Below are 19691 nucleotides of genomic sequence, written 5' to 3' on the forward strand. Positions count from 1 at the left end.
TTTAGAAAACAAGAAAGTCCTGGTATCAATCAATGAAAACTTAGCTACAATTATGCAGTGTCTGAGTAATATAATGCAATATTGTCATGTATCATCCCAACATGATTTAAGCCGCACCATGAGAAAACCAACATAGTGTGTTTGCGACCAGCATGGATCCAGACCAGCCTGCGCATCTTTTTTTTTTTTTTTTTTTTTTTTTTTGCTCAACTGGTCACGGTCATGACGTGCTTGTGGGTAACTTTAAGGCTTGTGAAATAATTTTGAAACTGGGCCAGTGGTTTCTTAGGAGATTTTAAAAATATATCCTTATATACAGATTGTCTATATTTGAAGAAGTCTGAAAGGGGTCAAACGATGGAACATTCCTTTAAACTTTAGTTGAAATTGGCATAGTGTTTAAGTAGGGGGCCATTTCCCAGGTGGGCTAAGAAGACTTTTATCTGATTTTCATATGCTATGATTCATATAAGCTGATTCACCGCTATGGTATTATATCAACTGAATATCTAGCTTGAAAAAACTCAAACATTTACACACTTCTTCAAATATAATATGTACATACAACATTGCAGCACTTTTGCTCCAATTTATGTAAATTTATAATTATACCACTCACTATAATTGTAAATAAACCTGAGTGTCTGTGATCATGTCCAAGAAGAACAGAGCTGTTTCCTTAAAAGCCGGTATGTGGAGAAATGGCTCATAAATAATGCAAAAATGTATAAGATAAATAAGACACAAAACGCAAAATTGTTCACTTAAATGTTCTTCGTATATTCTTCTGTTTCCATAATTGCCAAGCTAGTTTTGGGTTTCTAACATGCAGTCGTTCATCAAAGACATTAAAGTCTACTAACTGAAGGTTCTTCAAGTAGGTATCACAGATATACTGAAATAAAAAAAAATCTGCATTAGTAAATTTGTTCATTCTGTGCACAGAGCGTGACGTCACAGTGTAAATGTGTACGGTAACAATAGCTTATGGAGTATCATCCAAGTTAACAAGACTTAGTGTGTAAAGTTTCAATCCATTCCTGCTAGTGGTAAATGAAATACAAGCTTAGAGACAAACACTTTACCAAAAGGGACACAGAGTTGAGCTAAAATACAAAGTGTCTGACACACTTAAATCTGTTAGTTTGGATGTTCCAAATTCTAATATATTTCATTTACTTAGCTGTCCTCACTATCTTATTTCCCCTATGACACAGAAAGGGAAACTTCGCAGTGTTCCATCTTATAAAGGAACAGCCTTATAGTTGTGTAAATCAGATAAACTTCTTTGCATGTACCACTTCCTTGTTTTCAAAATTACTTAAAACTTACATGAACAGGAAAAGGAAAATGGCTGATTTATTATCAGTGAAAAAGGGAAGGCGAAGACTGACTTGTTCAGAGTTAACCCTTATCATGCTGAACACGACTGACTCTGCCTTTGCGACCAGTGTAGATCATGATCAGCCTACACATCCATGCAGTCTGATCAAGATCTGCACTGGTCGACATTTAGTCAGTATCTTTTTGGTAAGCACCTCTTTTAACAGTTAATGGTACTGTCTAAATTGAAAGATGGACAAGATGATTATAAACATTTAGCAGGGTAAGGGTAAATGTCTTCAGGGTCAATTGTCAAGAAGGAAGTTTTGAATCTGGGATCTGAAGAAAGGTAGTCTAAACTTACTACTTAGCCGGCAACACTGACCTGAATATTTGTGAATAATTATGGTACTTGCATAAAATACTTGAAAATGCTATATTTGAAGCTTAGACACTTCTTGGTTACATTAATCTTTAGTGTAAAAGAAAGAAAGATGATACATTAACTAACTTAGGTTAACAACACTTTAAAAACCATCAAAAATTAAACTGATTCAGACATTCAGAGATTTTACAACTAATACAGTTTTAGACATACCAATATCATTAAATTTTACATAACGAGCAAATACATCTGGATCTAATTAGGACATCTATCAATTGGATCAGCTTGAAGTATACTATGAAATCATATACTGATATCATATTATATTTATGGAGAATTTTATTTTCAAAGATTTCATGGTTGCCCAGCAACAAGCAAACAGAATGACCATGTATTTTGTCTTTAACCCTTACCATGCTAAACAGGATTGATTCTGTCTTTGCGACCAGTGTAGATCATGATCAGCTTTCACATTCATGCAGTCTGATCATGATCTGCACTGTTCGCCATTCAATCAGTATATTTTTGGTAAGCACCCCTTTTAACAGTTAATGGTACTGTCCAAATTGAAAGATGGACAAATTCTTTATAGAAATTTAGCAGGGTAAGGGTTAAAAATTTATATTCATGAGTTCCTATCCTCATGAAATAGCTGTTTTGTTTAAAACAATGAATTTTTGTGCGTATGAAATTGAATGACTTCTCAATATATACATATATCAGTGATACATCAACTTACCGTGTTTAGTAACACTGGGTACGCTTGTTTGGGAACATCCTTTATCACTCTTGCCTAGAGATAATAAGAATACAAAATGTATAAGAAAGGTGAAATGAGAAGTTCCTTTAAAATCTGTGCATAATGCTGAATATTTATGAAAATAAACATACTTTCTCTTCGAATGCAGAAAAAAATCACTTCTTTAACATAATTTGGTAAGAGCCGATATCAAATTGTTCGCATAATTGATCTGTGATGAGTTTTTTTTGCAGTCAATTTACATAAAAGAACATTACACTAACAAAAGTTTTATTCTCTATAATTCTTTTATTTTTTTTGATAATATAATCCTGTGTCAATTAATAGTAAAACTTTCAAGTAGCTGCACTGATACCTATATGATAGGGATTTTTTTCCTAGTACATACATAATGATAAGTGACTTACTGTTTCTAAATGTGAGTGTGCCACACATGCTATATCATACATTACATCTTTAATCTTCTGATCATCCGTACATCGTAATATCTGTTCCTGTGATACATTATGCTGAAACATTATCACAACACTCAGTCTAAATACTGTAAATGTGAAACTTCTTATGCATCTGAGAATTGTTCTGTTCTGTGTAAACCAAACAATGATATTGGCTATTTCCGTGAATTAGTTTCACTAGTTTGCCTAAATGAATTTTACTAATTTTTTGCCCAAATTTTCCCAGAACCCGGAGAACAGAAAAACAACAATACCTTCAAACAGGGGCTAAAAAAACCCACAAAATTGGCTAAACTATGTCATATATTGGCCACAACAGTTTTCAAAATAAAAATATTCAACATGAACCAGAATAAGCCTTTATCTTTCTCTCATGAACAAGTTAGACTAACAGTCCAGACAATCACTGATTTGATCACAGGGTTCATGTGCTGAAAATGTGGCAGATTATTTTATAAAGCCACATCAAAATGTTTTATTTATTACAAGAAAACAATGAATTTCTTACCATAATATATTTTATTTTTTCTGTCAAATCATGAAAGCAATATTCTTCCAAAATGAAGCATAGCACAAAAAATATATAACTATCATAAAAACAGTTTCAAGTATAACGTGTCAGAAAATGACTTTTTTTTTTTTGGGGGGGGGGGGGGGGGGGGGGGGGTTAACGTCGCACCAACACAATTACAGGTCATATGGCGACTTTCCAGCTTTTAATGGTGGAGGAAGACCCCAGGTGCCCCTCCGTGCATTATTTCATCACGAGCGGGCACCTGGGTAGAACCATCAACCTTCTTTAAGCCAGCTGGATGGCTTCCTCACACGAAGAATTCAACGCCCCAAGTGAGGCTTGAACCCACATCGATAAAAAGACTTCAAAAAGCGTTATTTAACACATAAGCTAACAGAATCATGGTTACTGCAACAATCACTGATGAAGAAAGAAACTGAAGAAAGAGATGTGTCGTACCTTTATAAGAAGTTCTATAGGTGTGTAAACTTTGTTTCTGCTGGCATGGTAGGCTGTTGCTCTGAGCAGAGTCACCAAACCTTGACATCTACCTACATGACTAGCAGCGTGATCGGCATTCACATCTTTTATACCTGTAACACATGTAAAATATTCAATAACATTCAAATCTGTTTCAAGCAGCCAGTCAAGGGAAGGAGCAAAAGTGTATCCTTTTAAAACAGGGAAATTTACTATGAAAGTGTAGAGATGGGAAATAGCGAATGTGGCTACTTAAGACAAGTGACTGCTTAACAGAGGTGACCATTTACTTTGGCTTGACTGGACTGTCATAAACAATCAAGCAAATTCAATAAATTGGTATACCCCGCCGAAAGGGTTTGTGGTGAGGAACGGCAAAACAGTATATCCAGCAAAAAGTTAAGGATGTTAATAAGAGGCAAATAATTTCATTAGTCAAAATCAATTTAACAGAAAATGAATGCTATTTTTTGTTGGGGGGGGGGGGGGGGCAGCAAGGGTAACTGGGTGAGGGTACAAAACATCATATGTTGATTATAAATATTGATGGAAAATTAAAAATGAAAAAAAAAAAAAAAAAAAAAAAAAAAAAAAAAAAAAAAACATGGTGGCGGGGGGGGGGGGGGGGGGGGGGGGGGGGGGGGGGGGGCATGACTGGGTGGAGGAGTGAGGTGGGGGAATGGTACAACTTTGCATGTTGATAAATATTCATGGAAGGTTTGAAAAAAGTAATAAAAAGGAATGGTAATTAATCTTTTTTTGGATGGGGGGGGGTGGGGATGGGGAGGGGGTGTGACCAAGGCTAGGTGGTGACCAGGTGTGGGTACACAACTTCAGATGTTTATAATAAATGTTCATGGAAAAGAATGAAAGACGTTAAATGAAATTCTACCAATTGGTTGGTTTGTTATGTACAAATCTGTAGATTTTTAAACAATTAAAGGGCAATAACTCTAAGGAAAATTGACCAATTAAAAAAAAATGACAGGCATCATTGAAGTACGTTGGTGCATGTTTATTTCAAGTTTTATGAAATTCTACCAGCTTGTTACTGAGAAATTGCTGCAGACGTAGATTTTCATTAAATCAAGGGCAATAACTCTAAGGGAAATTGACCAATCAAAAAAAAAAAAAACTTGACGGGCATCATCACAGTATGTTGGTGCATGTTTATTTCAAGTTTAATGATAGTTACTGAGAAATGGCTGCAGACGGACATTTTTGGGAATTTTTCATTAAATCAAGGGCAATAACTCTAAGGAAAATTGACCAATCAAATGGATAACTAGTGATTTTTTTCAAAATGCAAAATCACATGTATGACAAAAGATGTTGTGTTTTGAGGTTATAAGTTTAAAGGTGAAGATCATAGGTCAATGTAGGTCTATATATAGGTCATTTTGAAGGTCTTGCCTCAAGTTTTCTTGAGTGTGAATTTGAATTAAATTGGGTCAATTATGTAGGCTGTAGGACCAAATAATGTTGTTTATTAAGGTTTTAGGTTATATGATGGTTACGATCATCTATATATAGGTCAGTTTGTAGATCTTGCCACAAGGAGTGTTGAGTGGGAGTATGAACTAAATTGGATCATTAATGTGTGCTGTAGGCAATCTGGTTCATATGGATGGAAAAATGGACAGATGGATGGTTCAATTGCTATATGCCCTGGGGCATAAAAAAACATGTCTCCCACCACTTACCACTCAGAAATTGTAAAATGCCACACATTAAGGGTCATAGGCCATAATTCCAGGGAAAATGATTGAACCATAACATTTCACCAATATACACAATTAGGCCTGGCAGTTGAAAGGACTATGAAGTTTGGTGGGATTCCAACCAGTGGTATACAAGAAATAGCACTGATCAAATAATTTGACAAATCAAGGGTCATGACTCTACTGAAAATCATATAATCAGAACTTGATGATAATATGCACAATTACACTTCCCACCATCCACTTGCGAGGTTTGGTGAAATTCAGCCTGTGTACAGCAAGTAGTGTAAACAATGCAAAATTTGACAAATCAAGGGCCATAACTTTGCTAAACACACAACCTGAACATGCTGATGATATGAATAACTAAATGAGCCGTGCCATGAGAAAATCAACATACTGGGTTTGCTACCAGCATGGATCCATGCTGTTCGCTTACAGTTTCTCTAATTCCAATAGGCTTTAAAAGCGAACAGCATGGATCCTGACCAGACTGCGCGGATGCGCAGGCTTGTCTGGATCCATGCTGGTCGCAAACCCACTATGTTGGTTTTCTCATGGCGCGGCTCAAATAAGTAAGGTTGGCACCAATAACTCCTGTAAGGTTTGCTTGAAATCTGCCCAATGGTGTAAGGGAAGTTGCCAAAATATCATAAACTTTTACAAATACAGGGCTATAACTCTGGACCAGAACATGCTGATGAAATGTATACTAGACTTGGCACTGATCACTTCTGTAAGGTCTCGTGGAAATATGCCCAATAATATAAGAGAAGTGGCTAAAAACATAACAAAATTTCATGAATCAAGGGACAAAAATCATCAAACCAGAAAATGCTAATGATATGCACAACTAGGCTTAACGATGATCACTGTTGTGAAATTTGGTGTAAAACTATTTAGTAGTGTTGGAAAAGTTGCTTTGAGAAACTTTGTGACATACAGACAGACTGACGGACAGCACAAAATCAAAATGTACATATTGACAATGCATCAAAGTGAGAGAGAACTACAAATGTTTATGCAAGGAATAAACATTTTGTTAATTAAAGAAAAAACTCCTATGTACAGCGACAGATCTGAAACACGTTCTTTGTGTTTTAGAGAGGCTAATTTACTAAATTAAGAAACTAGTCAATCTGGAAAGGAAACATCTGTCTTTGTAGTGATGTTTTGCTCTTCAGAGGTGTCATTAACTGATGCAATTCCCTCTTCTATGAAAGCTTTTTTTCTTATAAATGTTCTTTGCACTTGACAGCAATGCTGCCAAAATGATAGGTACAGATTTTATGCAGGACTCTTCAACAATAGATGTCTTTGTCATATTTTTTTGTGAATTCAAACAGCCAATTTATATTGTTGATATGCTAATAAATATGAAACCTTGAAATGAATAGAAATGTAAAGTACACTGCATTAAACTTTATGCAATATGCGCTTGAATAATATTTCAATGAAATAAGGACTGATGACTATCTGTGACAAGACAAAGAAGTTGTGTTAGTATGTTAGCTCCAGTAATTTTCATACAGGCTTTATTTAGTGACTTCATGGTTAGCATCCTCATTTGCAATGAAGAATTGATGGAACGGGAGTGTTGTGTTTTAGGGCATAATACAGATTAATATTCACAAACATTTTAAACTTGCAAGTGGCAAAATCATGATTGGATCAAGGGAGGAAATTCAATGCTACACTACAGAAGTGAAAGTTTTCCTTACACAGGACAGCAAATTAACTTGTAGAATTAAATATACAGAAGGAGACAGATACCTGCAGACTCCAACATGATATATGTGAGGGCCGAAACTGTATTTTCAGCTGAGTCCTCTACATCTTTTATTGTTCTGTTCATATCTTGGTTCACCTGTCGTACCTGCAATACAGTCATACAATCAAATCTATGCTGAAAACCATCCATGAACAGAGATTACCTACCTATAAAGAACAGAGCGACTGATTAAAAAAATCTAGCATGTGCAAATAAACACTACATTTTCACTATCATGCAGTCAGAATGGGTGAACATCCCTCATCCCGTGACATTAGTTAAAACTTTAACCTGAAACTGTAACAGTTATAGCCTTAGAAGTGTTAAAAATCATGACAATATCATTCTATGCTGATGACACTTAAAAGACAGAATTGTTTGCCTTCTATATCATACATAAATCACATTATTATTCATTTCATTTTTGAATTTGCTGCAAGTAAGCCATTTTTGTTTTAGTGTTAGTGAAGAGGTCACTGTGGCTGAATGCCTAAGGTTGCTGATTATATATCACTTGCCCCTTTACCCTTGTGAGCTTGAGCCCTGCTTATATTGCCATGTGAGGAAGCCATTCAGCCAACTAATGAAAGGTTGATCGTTCATCCCAGTTGTTCCCTTAGCCCGAAATAATGCATGAAAGGGCAACTTGTGTCTTCTGTCATGTTTGCACAATAACCAGAAGATGGTTAGTGTGACTTAAAACCAATCAAACTTACAAGTAATGCCCATGACATAACTTATCCTCTCTTCCAGAGTTCTTGTCAATGTCCATGACATAACTTATCCTCTCTTCCAGAGTTCTTGTCAATGTCCATGACATAACTTATCCTCTCTTCCAGAGTTCTTGTCAATGTCCATGCCTTCTATATCATACATAAATCACATTATTATTCATTTCATTTTTGAATTTGCAAGGTCACTTGCCCCTTTACCTCTGTGAGCTTAAGCCCTGCTTATATTGCCATGTGACGAAGCCATCCAGCCAACTAATGAAAGGTTGATCGTTCATCCCAGTTGTTCCCTTAGCCCGAAATAATGCATGAAAGGGCAACTTGTGTCTTCTGTCATGTTTGCACAATAACCAGAAGATGGTCAGTGTGACTTAAAACCAATCAAATTTACAAGTAATGCCCATGACATAACTTATCCTCTCTTCCAGTGTTCTTGTCAATGTCCATGACATAACTTACCCTTTCCTCCAGAATGCTAGTCACCGCATGTGACATAACTTACCCTTTCCTCCAGAATGCTAGTCACCGCATGTGACATAACTTACCCTTTCCTCCAGAATGCTAGTCACCGCATGTGACATAACTTACCCTTTCTTTCAGAATTCATGTTAATGTCCATGACATAACTTACCCTTTCTTTCAGAATTCATGTCAATGTCCATGACATAACTTACCCTTTCTTTCAAAATTCTTGTATATGCCAATAACATAACATACCTTTTTTTCTAAGGTTTTTGTACATGCTCGTTACATAACTCACCCTTTCTTCCAGAATTCTAGTAAACCAAATTTTTGAAAGTTTGTGCTTCATGATAGCCTGCAAATGAAAACCAGCAATAGATTAATGTAATAACAAGTAAGCAGACTTTAACTTTCTTAATCAGTGTAACAACAAGAAGCTGCGTTCAATAAACACTTGATGCCTCCGGTGGCATCCTTGTCAATATAAAGCAACCTAAGTCCAAAACGAGGCCAAGTTCAAGGTCAAACTGAGGTCAGGTGATGTCTGAAGATGAGGAATGGTCACAGGTTACATCTGCATTAGTATCAATTCATTCTAGTAAGGGGTATTGATGCTAGACGAAATGGTCCTATTTGGTTAACAAAGATAAGGCCAATATAAAGCAACCTAAGTCCAAAATGAGGTCATGGTCAAGGTCAAACTGAGGTCAGGTAATGTCTGAAGATGAGGAATGGTCACAGGTTATATCTGTATAAGTATCAAGTCATTCTAGTAAGAGGTATTGATGCTAGACGAAACGGTCCCATTTGGTTAACCAAGAGATGGCCCATATAAAGCAACCTAAGTCCAAAATGAGGTCAAGGTCAAGATCAAACTGAGGTCAGGTGATGTCTGAAGATGAGGAATGGTCACAGGTTACATCTGCATTAGTATCAAGTCATTCTAGTAAGGGGTATTGATACTAGACGAAACGATCATATTTGGTTAACCTCGTACGGACGAACGGACAGGACAATCACTATATGCCTCCCGCATCAGTAGATGCCGGGGGCATAAAAATGTTACAAAATATCTTTAAAACAAAGACCTGAGGTAATTAAGAATGTAATATACATTTTCTCAAATACAGTGAAATCATTTTTGTGGATTTTGATGTTGAATTAAATCAAAATAAACACATTAAATTTCACCTCATATTATCTTCTAAAATTGAAATCCTAAAAATCATTCCCCCATAAAATTTCATGCCAATGAAATGAACTGGTTTCTCAGTAATGAGAAATACATAATTTAACATATTTTAATGACACTACACGTTATGATAATTTAACTAATTACCATACAATATACTCAGAATTTCTGCATTATCAATTCAAGTAACACAACATATCATGAACAGCAAGTAAAACATTTGCCTAGCTTTAATTTCTACAAAACTTTTATATGAAAAATTCTATCACATAGAACTTACTCTTGTAGCTGCAATTGCTACAGGGGTCTCTGGTGGAGTACCCTGAAAAATATTCAATAATGTTACAAATGATTGCTGATTGTGCATAAAACAAAACAATTACCCCTAAATTTCAATTTTGTCTGTTTTTTTTTATCTGTATCTTTTGGCAGGAATACCTGAAGTACTGTAGAAGGAAGATATTATAAAAAGTCTATGAGCATTTTACAAATGCCACTGCAAAGTCTAAATAAAAAAATCTTTTAATGACACCTATGAATAGCAAACACCTACAAACAAAATATTGTTTTCTAATTGGAGACCTTGTTTGTTAAAAAAATTCTCATGAGAAAAGACCACTATACAATCTCCCAGCAATGTTGCTGTACAAAGCTTGTAACGCACGAACACAACTTTATAAGGTCATTAAATCCCACCAAATATAGTTGTAGCCAGGACTGACTTTATTAAAAAACAAGAGGGCCACGAAGGCCCTGTATCGCTCACCTGACCTACTGACCAATGATCATCAAGATTAACATTCTGACCAAGTTTCATTAAGATATGGTCATAAATGTGGCCTCTGAAGTGTTAAATAGCTTTTCCTTCGATTTGACCCAGTGACCTAGTTTTTGGCCAGACATGACCCAGATTCGAACTTGACCTAAAGATCACCAAGATTAACATTCTGACTAAGTTTCGTGAAGATATAGTCATAAATGTGGCCTCTAGAGTGTTAACAAGCTTTTCCTTTGATTTGACCTAGTGACCTAGTTTTTAATCCCAACTGACCCAGATTTGAACTTGACTTATAGATCATCAAGAATAACATTCTGACCAAGTTTCATTAAGATATGGTCATAAATGTGGCCTCTACAGTGTAAACTAGCTTTTCCTTTGATTTGACCTGGTGACCTAGTTTTTGATCCTACATGACCCAGATTCAAACTGGATCTTGAGATCCAGGACTTTACTGAGGGTAACATTCTGACCAAGTTTCATTAAGATTGGGCCCAAACTGTGACCTCTAGAGTGTTAACAAGCTTTTCCTTTGATTTGACCTGGTGACCTGGTTTTTGACCCCAGATGAAACAATATTTAACTCTTCCAAGATTTTATTGAAGGTAACATTCTGACCAAGTTTCATTAAGATTGGGCCAAAAATGTGACCTCTAGAGTGTTAACAAGCTTTTCCTTCGATTTGACCTGGTGACCTAGTTTTTGACCCCAGATGACCCAATATCAAACTTGTCCAAGATTTTATTGAGGGTAACATTCTGACTAAGTTTCATTAAGACTGGGTCAAAAATGTGAGCTCAAGAGTGTTAACAAGCTTTTCCTTTGATTTGATCTGGTGACCTAGTTTTTGACCCCAGATGACCCAATATCAAACTCGTCCAAGATTTTATTGAGAGAAACATTCTGAAGAAGTTTCATTAAGATTGGGCCAAAATTGTCACCTCAGAGTGTTAACAGTCAAATTGCTGACGATGGACAACTGACGACGGACGACGGACACATGGCGATCACTAAAGCTCACCTTTGAGCACTTCGTGCTTAGGTGAGCTAATAAGCTATAAGGGGCCTAACTCTACAAAAGTAATTGGAGCATTATTTGCTGAAGATATGCATGATATGCACAAATCTGCCTCATATCAATCACTCCTACAAAGTTTCATTGAAATCCAGCCATGGGTTTTGAGAATCAGCAGTACAATCTAAATGCAGATGGAATGACTGACAGATGGTACAGGCAAACATAAAAGGGGAGACATTATTTACTGTTTTAGCAGTTTTAGGTTCAAATTTGATATTGAATGAAACATTAAAACCTACCTTAAACATTTTGTCAATGGTATCCTTCCAAAACTGTAATCTCATAATGGCGCGCATCTTGTCACTTGTTACATCCTGAACCTTTGTAATGGTAAAAAACATACATTTGAAAACCTGCTTAGAGAACCTGAAACCTGCTTAAGAGTCTATTTTCTGAAAAACTCAGTGATGATGTTATATGTGAATGTACAGTGATGACCAAGGAGGTTTTAAACAACAACCTGTAGGTGGAATGACTGAAAAATTACCTTCTGTACCATTCATAGTCTTTTACATTTCATACTGATAAGAAAGCAGTACATTTGCTTTAATATTTTGTTCTATTGTGCTGATTATTTAAATGTCTGTTATTATTCAAACACAACAGGGCAGCATTGTAATGATCACCACTATACTGTAAAACATATTGTAGACAATAGTCTAAAAGTAAGGAAATATGCTTGAAATGAGAGCCAGAAACTTTAATCTTTAGCCTGCTAAATTTCCAACATGGAATGGTCCATCATTCAATTTGGGCAGTACCATTCGTTATTCAAAGGCGTGTTCACTGAAAATTTAGTGACTGCATGAATAGCAAACAGTGCAGACCATGATCAGCCTGCACAGATGTGCAGGCTGATCTTGGTCTGCACTGTTTGCAAAGGCAGAATCCCTTGCCGCCAGCAGGCTAAGGGTTAAACATATCAATCATAGCATACTGTGAAATCATTTAATTTCATGGGCATGAAATTTCGTGGTTTTGGTCAAAACGGCAATTTCGTGGGGATATAATTTCGTGGATTTCAACTTTTGAACATAAAATGAATGGGAATTTTACTTGTTCGTTGGGATTAATTTTCGTGGATTAACTCAGCCACGAAATCCATGAAAATAAGTCCCCCACAAATATTAATTATTTCACAGTATTAATTTTTCAGAGATCTTCAAATTCATTTAAACTGCATTTGCCGTAACAGGAGAGCACAAGTTAGAGATAGGTTAGAGATGACAAGTCAGATTTTAATAAAACAAACTGTAATATCAGTATGATCATGCTAAAATGATAATAGATATGTGATAGAAGAAAAAACAATCTTACCTGAGCAAGTTCTATATACAGAGCTCTAAGAGCAATTGCTGACGTCCTGTAGTCTTTGTGGTACAACAATGTACACAGGTAATTTTCATAATCACTCTTCCTGAATGAAAAAACAAAATGTTTAAGATAATGACCTTTTATTTATACTGTATCACAGTGAAATAGCAGGACACTAGAAATTCCACGTAAGGTGATCAACCTTTACCCTGCTAAATTTCTAAAATTGACGGGTCCATCATTCAATTTGGGCAATACCATTTATTATTTGAAGGGGTGTTTGCTGAAAATTTACTGACTGAATAGCGAACAGTGCAGGCTGATCTTGGTCTGCACAGGTCGCAAAGGCAAAATCATTTGACGACAGCAGACTAAAATTTAATACCTCAAGACGCCATAGATAGATAGATACCAGGAAGGTAAGCTCTCTGTACGATTAATCTTGATCAGGTAGAAAAATGATAAAAGTGTTATGAAAATCTTTCCAGCCATTTAGATGAATTGGAGAGGACATAAAATAAAGCTATTCAACCTTTTACTTCCAAGTGTGACACTGACGCGGTAAAAATCTATGCTAATTTTTATGAAAATTCATTCAGGGTCAGGTTGATTTTACTTGTCTGGGAGTCAAGGAGCAATGTCTGAGATTTTCTTCTTCTTAAACCCTGATCAAAGTTGTCTGTTTTTGTCCCAATTTTATTCTTCTGAGCAGTATACCTATTTGAATTTTCAAGAATTTGTGTAATACGAAATTCTACTTACTGAGTTAGCTGCACTTGCTTTTGACCATCAGGTTATTTTTAATGTAAACTGTTGGAGTGGTTAATCATAAAGAAATGCTTAAAATATTTTAATTATTTACAGCAAATCATTGTAAAACTATTACAAATACTGGTTTACTACATTTTAAAGATAACCAGTTTTTTGACTCCCATTTGAACACCTAGGAAACCAGTATTTTATGTCACTATGTGGCAACGATGTACATGCATTTCATTTGTGTCAAATGATTTTTGAGAAAACAATAAAAGTAAAATATGAAAATTTGTTTCCACTCTGGTTCCTACTAGAAAACTGAAGGTTTTTCTATCCATAATTAATGTATACTTATACATGTCAAAGCAATTTGTACAACTTTTATATATTTTCTACTTAAGAACCAATTATGTTGTTGTTGTGTTCTACCCAAGATTCACTCCTTCTGGACCTGATGCTTTGAAGCAAATAGTTAGTTTATACATAATTTATTTTAGGGCGAATGTGAAGGAAGTTCTACAACTTATATTAATCACTCTCGACACCTCATTCCTGATGGAATCCATTGCCACGAGGGTATGAGAGAAGAGGCCAGTTTCCCTTTTAATGCTGAGTGCCAAGCAAGGGAGCTACTGGTACCATTTTTCACGTCTTTGGTATGACATTGCCGGGGATAGAACCCACAACCTCCCGCTCCCGAGGCGGATGCTCTACCACTAGGCTATCAAGGCAGTTAAGCAAATAGTTTTCCAGATGACATTCAAGAAAATAAAACTGCTTTAGGCCTACTCCTCAAAAATCATTGAAGTGTCTAGGAGTACAGATCTGAACCTTTAGAATCTCATTCTAGAGGTACGGATCTGTATCTCTAGACAAGACTGTTAGGGGCTGTCTAGGGGTACGGACCTCATTGTTCCTGATATGTGGGTTATTTACGTATTAGATTTTGTTGAAATGAAATATCAAATAAAACATAATCAATATTAACCAAAAACTTTAATCTAAATGGTATACAGATACAAGATTTTCACCCGATTGTTTACATTTTCTTCTGAAACGTAAATGACCGAGGAACTCAAAATGAAAGTATGTTCCGTGCTGATTAATTTATATCAAAATAAACTGTTGATAACAGATTAACGAATGTAACTGAATTATACTGGACATTCAACAGAAAAAAAAAAACAACTTTAAAAAACAAACTTCATGACATGACTGGCATATGAACCTATTTATGTTATTATTTCACAATAAATAATTGGCAAAAAACAATTTGTTTCATAATTAATTAACATACACGAATGAAAGAAAATCTTCAATGTTTCTTGTCATGGTTATAAAATATGCGGAAAAAATAAATACCTTATCATCATTTTAAAAAATGATTTGTCAAAACGTAACTTAACGTTATTTTGTCTAATCTATTTTGTGCTAGTTTGATTCCTCGTGATTTATCAAAGTTTGGTGTTCTCCGGTTATTTATGTTTCAAAAGAAAATGTTAACAATCGGGTGAATGCTGGTATCTGTGATTTAAGTTTTAAGTGAATATTTGTTAAATTGTATCTAATATTTCATTTTCAACAAAATATAAAATATAAATAAATCCTAAAACATGTGGGAAAAGGAGATACATACCCCTAGACAACCCCTAACAGGATTGTCTAGAGGTACAGATCCGTACCTCTAGAATCAGATTCTAGAGATACGGATCCATATCCCTAGATACTTCCAAAAATCATACAAGACTGGCTTCCTATTAATTGAAATGCTCATAATCCCCTTTAAAAAGATATTTTTGAAAGAAAATTACAAAAGTTTGCAATTACCTTTACTATATAGTTAATTCGTGACTTTTCTGGGACCTGACTTTAGCAAGTAGGCAGTACACTGTACAATATAATTATATCTGTGTAAATTATGTATGGAATCCTGTTGGGGCCATACAACGCGAAGTGACATAGCGACATTACGAAGTGACACCCGACAATCGCAAATGACGGTGACAATCCTAAACGACAGTGTTGCGATATCCACTTTGAAATGTCGCCTTTCAAAAGCACGATATATCGCGATGTCACTTCGCATTGTCCCTATATCACTTCGTAATGTCGCGATGTCACCGCGTTGTCGTGTGTCGACCCTGCAAACGCGATGACGACATTATCAAACAACATGCGATAATCTCAAACGAGGCTCGACAATAGTGATGGCCCGACAATCGGCGACAATCGAATAATCGTCGGCGTTGCATTTATGAGCGCGATCGCCGACTTCACATTTCCCTGACCGATTAATTACTTGGCACCCTAAAGGGATAATTAAGTTGTTTTTGACCTTTTTCTTTCTGGTATTTACGATTCTTTGGGGCAAATACGCCAAGGAAAACTACTCTACGTAAAAATGGCTTCCTCCAAAGTCCCTCGACAGAAATTGAGCTCATCTGTGATCACCCAGATTTTGGAAAATATATGGCTTTTACAAAATTAAGCCGGGAAAACCATCAACCTAAACTCTTGACATTAGTATAGCAGTATGCATAGCATGCCGTAAGACTTAGGCAAGCATATTAGCAAGGGTATTTTAATTTTTTATTATGTGGGATTGAAATCATTCCAGGTTTATCTAAGAATTAAAAAATCGTTAATACTTTTTTGCTCAAAATAATTTTAATTTAATAACACAATATCACTGGATAAGTCCTTGGTGAAATTAAGACGAGTACCTGATTTGAAGTTTGCTATCTTCACAAATATTTTACTTTTATGGATACAACAGAAATAGGATATTTGATGTTTTTGTGGTTCATTTCTTAAGTAATGACATAAAACATACACTGTGAGATGAACTTAATAGATATGCAGTTAGAGTAACCGATTATCCGATTATATCCAATTAATCGAATCGGTTGGCTTGTCCGATTATGCCGATTAATCGGTTGGCAAATTTAACCGATTTGCCCATCACTACTCGACAACACGAAGTGACATTTTCCTAATGTCGTATCGTATGTTGCTGGTTTGGGTGAGGGTCGACGCCCGACAATTCCAAACGATACACAACATGCGAAGTGACACTCGACAATATGAAGTGACATTTTCATAATGTCGTTTTGCATTGTCGTGCGTCGACCAGTGTTCACTTGAATAAATACAGGCTAATCTTGGTCGCATTTTTTCGAAAAATTCATCAATTTCATTTTATTATTAAAAGCGTTAAAAAGTAAGGTATCAAAGTGAAATTTCTTTTAATAAGTAGTAGTGCCTAATTGAATATTAAAAACAATGTTCTTCCCCGACGGGCATGCCGTCGGGAACATTTGCTGAACTTTGTCATTTTTGGCTTAAAATATTAGCAGTAAAATAAGGAAAAAGTGCTTATAAAATATTTATTTTGGGTAAATAACTGCAAATAAAAACTTGTTTTGATAGAAAATGACAAAATCTGAATGTCTGTGACAAAAAAGACAACATCTGTTCGTCTGTCTGTACGTAATTAAAGATAAAAGCTGTAATTCCGTACTTTTCCGTATGGAAAATGTCCGTGTTTTTCATTAACTTCAAATAATTGTAGAATTTTCAAAACACAAGATATTTTAATGAAATAACTTTTATAAATTAAATTCAAACATTGTCTAAAGGGATATGTAACTTGTATAATTTTACCGCTGACGGTTTCGTCGGAGGACCATCTCAAAATGTATCAGTTTTTGTGAAAATATGCATACTATGTACATATATTAAATAGAGGGGTGGTCCTTGTCTGAGAAGCCATATCTTCATAACCTGATGTCCGATTTTAATAAATGATACCTTGTTGCAAAGGACAAGTCAGTACCTAGAGAAAAGAGGCCATGTCAGGTTCGAACCCGGTCGGCTAGGAGTCAAGGTCATAGGTCAAATTCCGGTAATATTCTCAAAATATGAACTTGTCAGAGCAGTCAATACGGTCCTGAAAACCCAAGTACTACCTTCACTGAGTCCATTGACACCATTAAAGCAATTTTCATGGGGTCAGCTTAGTCTTGGCTAGCACCCTACTGCATATAACAAGTTTGATCATTTTCTGATACCTGTCCTATTTTTTAAATTATTATTATTGTAATTTATACTGAATTTCAGTTGATAATGACACTTTTAGATTTTGACCCTTGTTCGAGTCTCTACACCCCAGGTACCTACCTATACTATATATATTTGAATATGTTCGTAGATGACTTGGCTTTACATTTAAGCTACTTACAAGTCCATATGATGCCATCAGAGCTCGGGACAGGTATCAGAAAATGATTTGTTATATGCGATAGGGTGTTATATGCAGTAGGGTGCTGGCCAAGACTAAGCTGACCCGACCCGGGGAGCCGAGAGAATTGCTCCAATGGTGCCATTGGACTCAGTGAAGGTAGTGCTTGGGTTTTCAGGACCGTCTTGGCTGCTCTGACAAGTTCATATTTTAAGGTATCATTTATTAAAATCGGACATCATTACAAATGGCCCCAACAGGATTCTGTATGTATGTAGGCATAGGAAATAGAGATCAATATAATTGCACCTTTACTAATCTTACCAGGTGTTCTGTATGACAAAAGTGGCTCTATTGTGACATTTTGATACAAGCAAAACTGTATTATCTGCACTATTATTTACCTTCTGGTACTTCATTTTATTATTGGCTTGTTAAAAGTTAATTTTTTACCATATGTAAGTTCACAGAATCAGAGGAACCATGTCTTGAGGGGTAAATAAAACACAAATGAATAAATCCTAAATGATTTTGTTGTGCAAAAAAGTATGATATTGTGTCTAAAACAGTTTTCATTTTCCACTCAATTGTGTAATTGCAAGGGGAGTAAACTAATAGATCTCTACTTATAAGTACTAGTCCAAGGCAAGAGTTGTCATTCTTTGTGGATCACAACTTTAAATTAAAAATTAAAACTTCTGTTATTGATATTAACAAAACTATCATAAACTTCACATCTGTGAAATTATTTTTGGTTATTTCAAGGACTTGGAAATCAATTTCTAGACTTCATTTAATATAATACTATTATAATACTATCACTGTAAATTTTAGGGTCTATCTAGAAATCTACTTACTTCACTAAATCAAGACAATACTGTGTTGGACTGGCTTTTGTAGAATAAGAATTAACTATACTACTTTTCTTTAAACATCTTATCACATGACATTGCTTCTTTAAAGACAACTTTTCTTTGAAAATCAAATGACATTTCAAAGACATTTTCTTGCTCATGGAGGCTGCCATTTTCGGTGTCTATGTAGAATATTGCCCAGTTCAAATTTCCACAGCTTTAAGAGTAGTCGCCCTTTGTTAAAGTCGGGAGTTTGGGAAAAAAGTTTTTCTGTTCAATTTCGCAATGGCTCAACTTCTAAGCGGAAAAGAAGTGTCAGAGTAATATGATTTTGTTTATGAACCTTCTATTGATTGAACTTTATGCTTCACAATCTGTGACATTTTCTTATTTTACAGAATTTTCAAAATTACTGGACAACATGTGCAACTGCAAGTGCATCAGTGATCACTTATGATGTTTATAATGATAATGCTTATAATGATTTTATGTCATTCAGCTCTTAAGTTTTTTATATGATGCATACTTTGAAATTAGGCACTGTCTATTAGATGGGAAAACCGGATCGTGTGCAGTAATTTTGGTCATTTCTACAATAATTGTTGATTGTAGATAATATATGTGTTGTACAATGATCTGAATTATTCTGTCACTGTAAGTAGCGTGTTTCAGATATTTTCAGTGCGAAGGCTCTCATTGAAGGCTATCACATAAATGAAATTGGGAATAAATACAATAATCAAATGCACATAATCATTTCTTCAGTTGTGTCATTGTAGGACCAGAATAATGATGCCATGAAATCTTGTGTCTATAACACTCGGAAGAGGAGTTGACATTATTATATAGATAGATAGATATTTTGATCTTATCTGTA

At 35.3% G+C, this 19691-nt stretch overlaps 2 protein-coding genes across 2 annotated transcripts in view; one reads left to right on the forward strand and one right to left on the reverse strand.

The window, feature by feature from the left end:
* Positions 1-537: 537 nt before the first annotated feature.
* LOC123564700 (NADH dehydrogenase (ubiquinone) complex I, assembly factor 6-like) lies at positions 538-19010 on the reverse strand. The gene is made up of 10 exons (XM_053552898.1): positions 18818-19010; positions 12968-13067; positions 11890-11970; positions 10075-10116; positions 8901-8957; positions 7412-7514; positions 3897-4030; positions 2876-2977; positions 2448-2501; positions 538-895 (listed from the first exon to the last, which is right to left on the reverse strand). Exons 1-10 carry the CDS (start codon positions 18985-18987, stop codon positions 761-763), a joined length of 978 nt encoding a protein of 325 aa, XP_053408873.1. The 5' UTR covers positions 18988-19010; the 3' UTR covers positions 538-760.
* LOC123564691 (C-1-tetrahydrofolate synthase, cytoplasmic-like) overlaps positions 19004-19691 on the forward strand; it is a 65348-nt gene continuing 64660 nt past the window's right edge. Inside the window, exon 1 of the mRNA XM_053521907.1 lies at positions 19004-19134. Coding sequence (XP_053377882.1) covers positions 19100-19134 — 35 coding nt within the window. The 5' untranslated portion in view covers positions 19004-19099. The remainder of the gene's footprint in view (positions 19135-19691) is intronic.

The sequence above is a fragment of the Mercenaria mercenaria genome, chromosome 1 (assembly GCF_021730395.1).
Source record: "Mercenaria mercenaria strain notata chromosome 1, MADL_Memer_1, whole genome shotgun sequence".
Taxonomy (NCBI): Eukaryota; Metazoa; Mollusca; class Bivalvia; order Venerida; family Veneridae; genus Mercenaria; species Mercenaria mercenaria.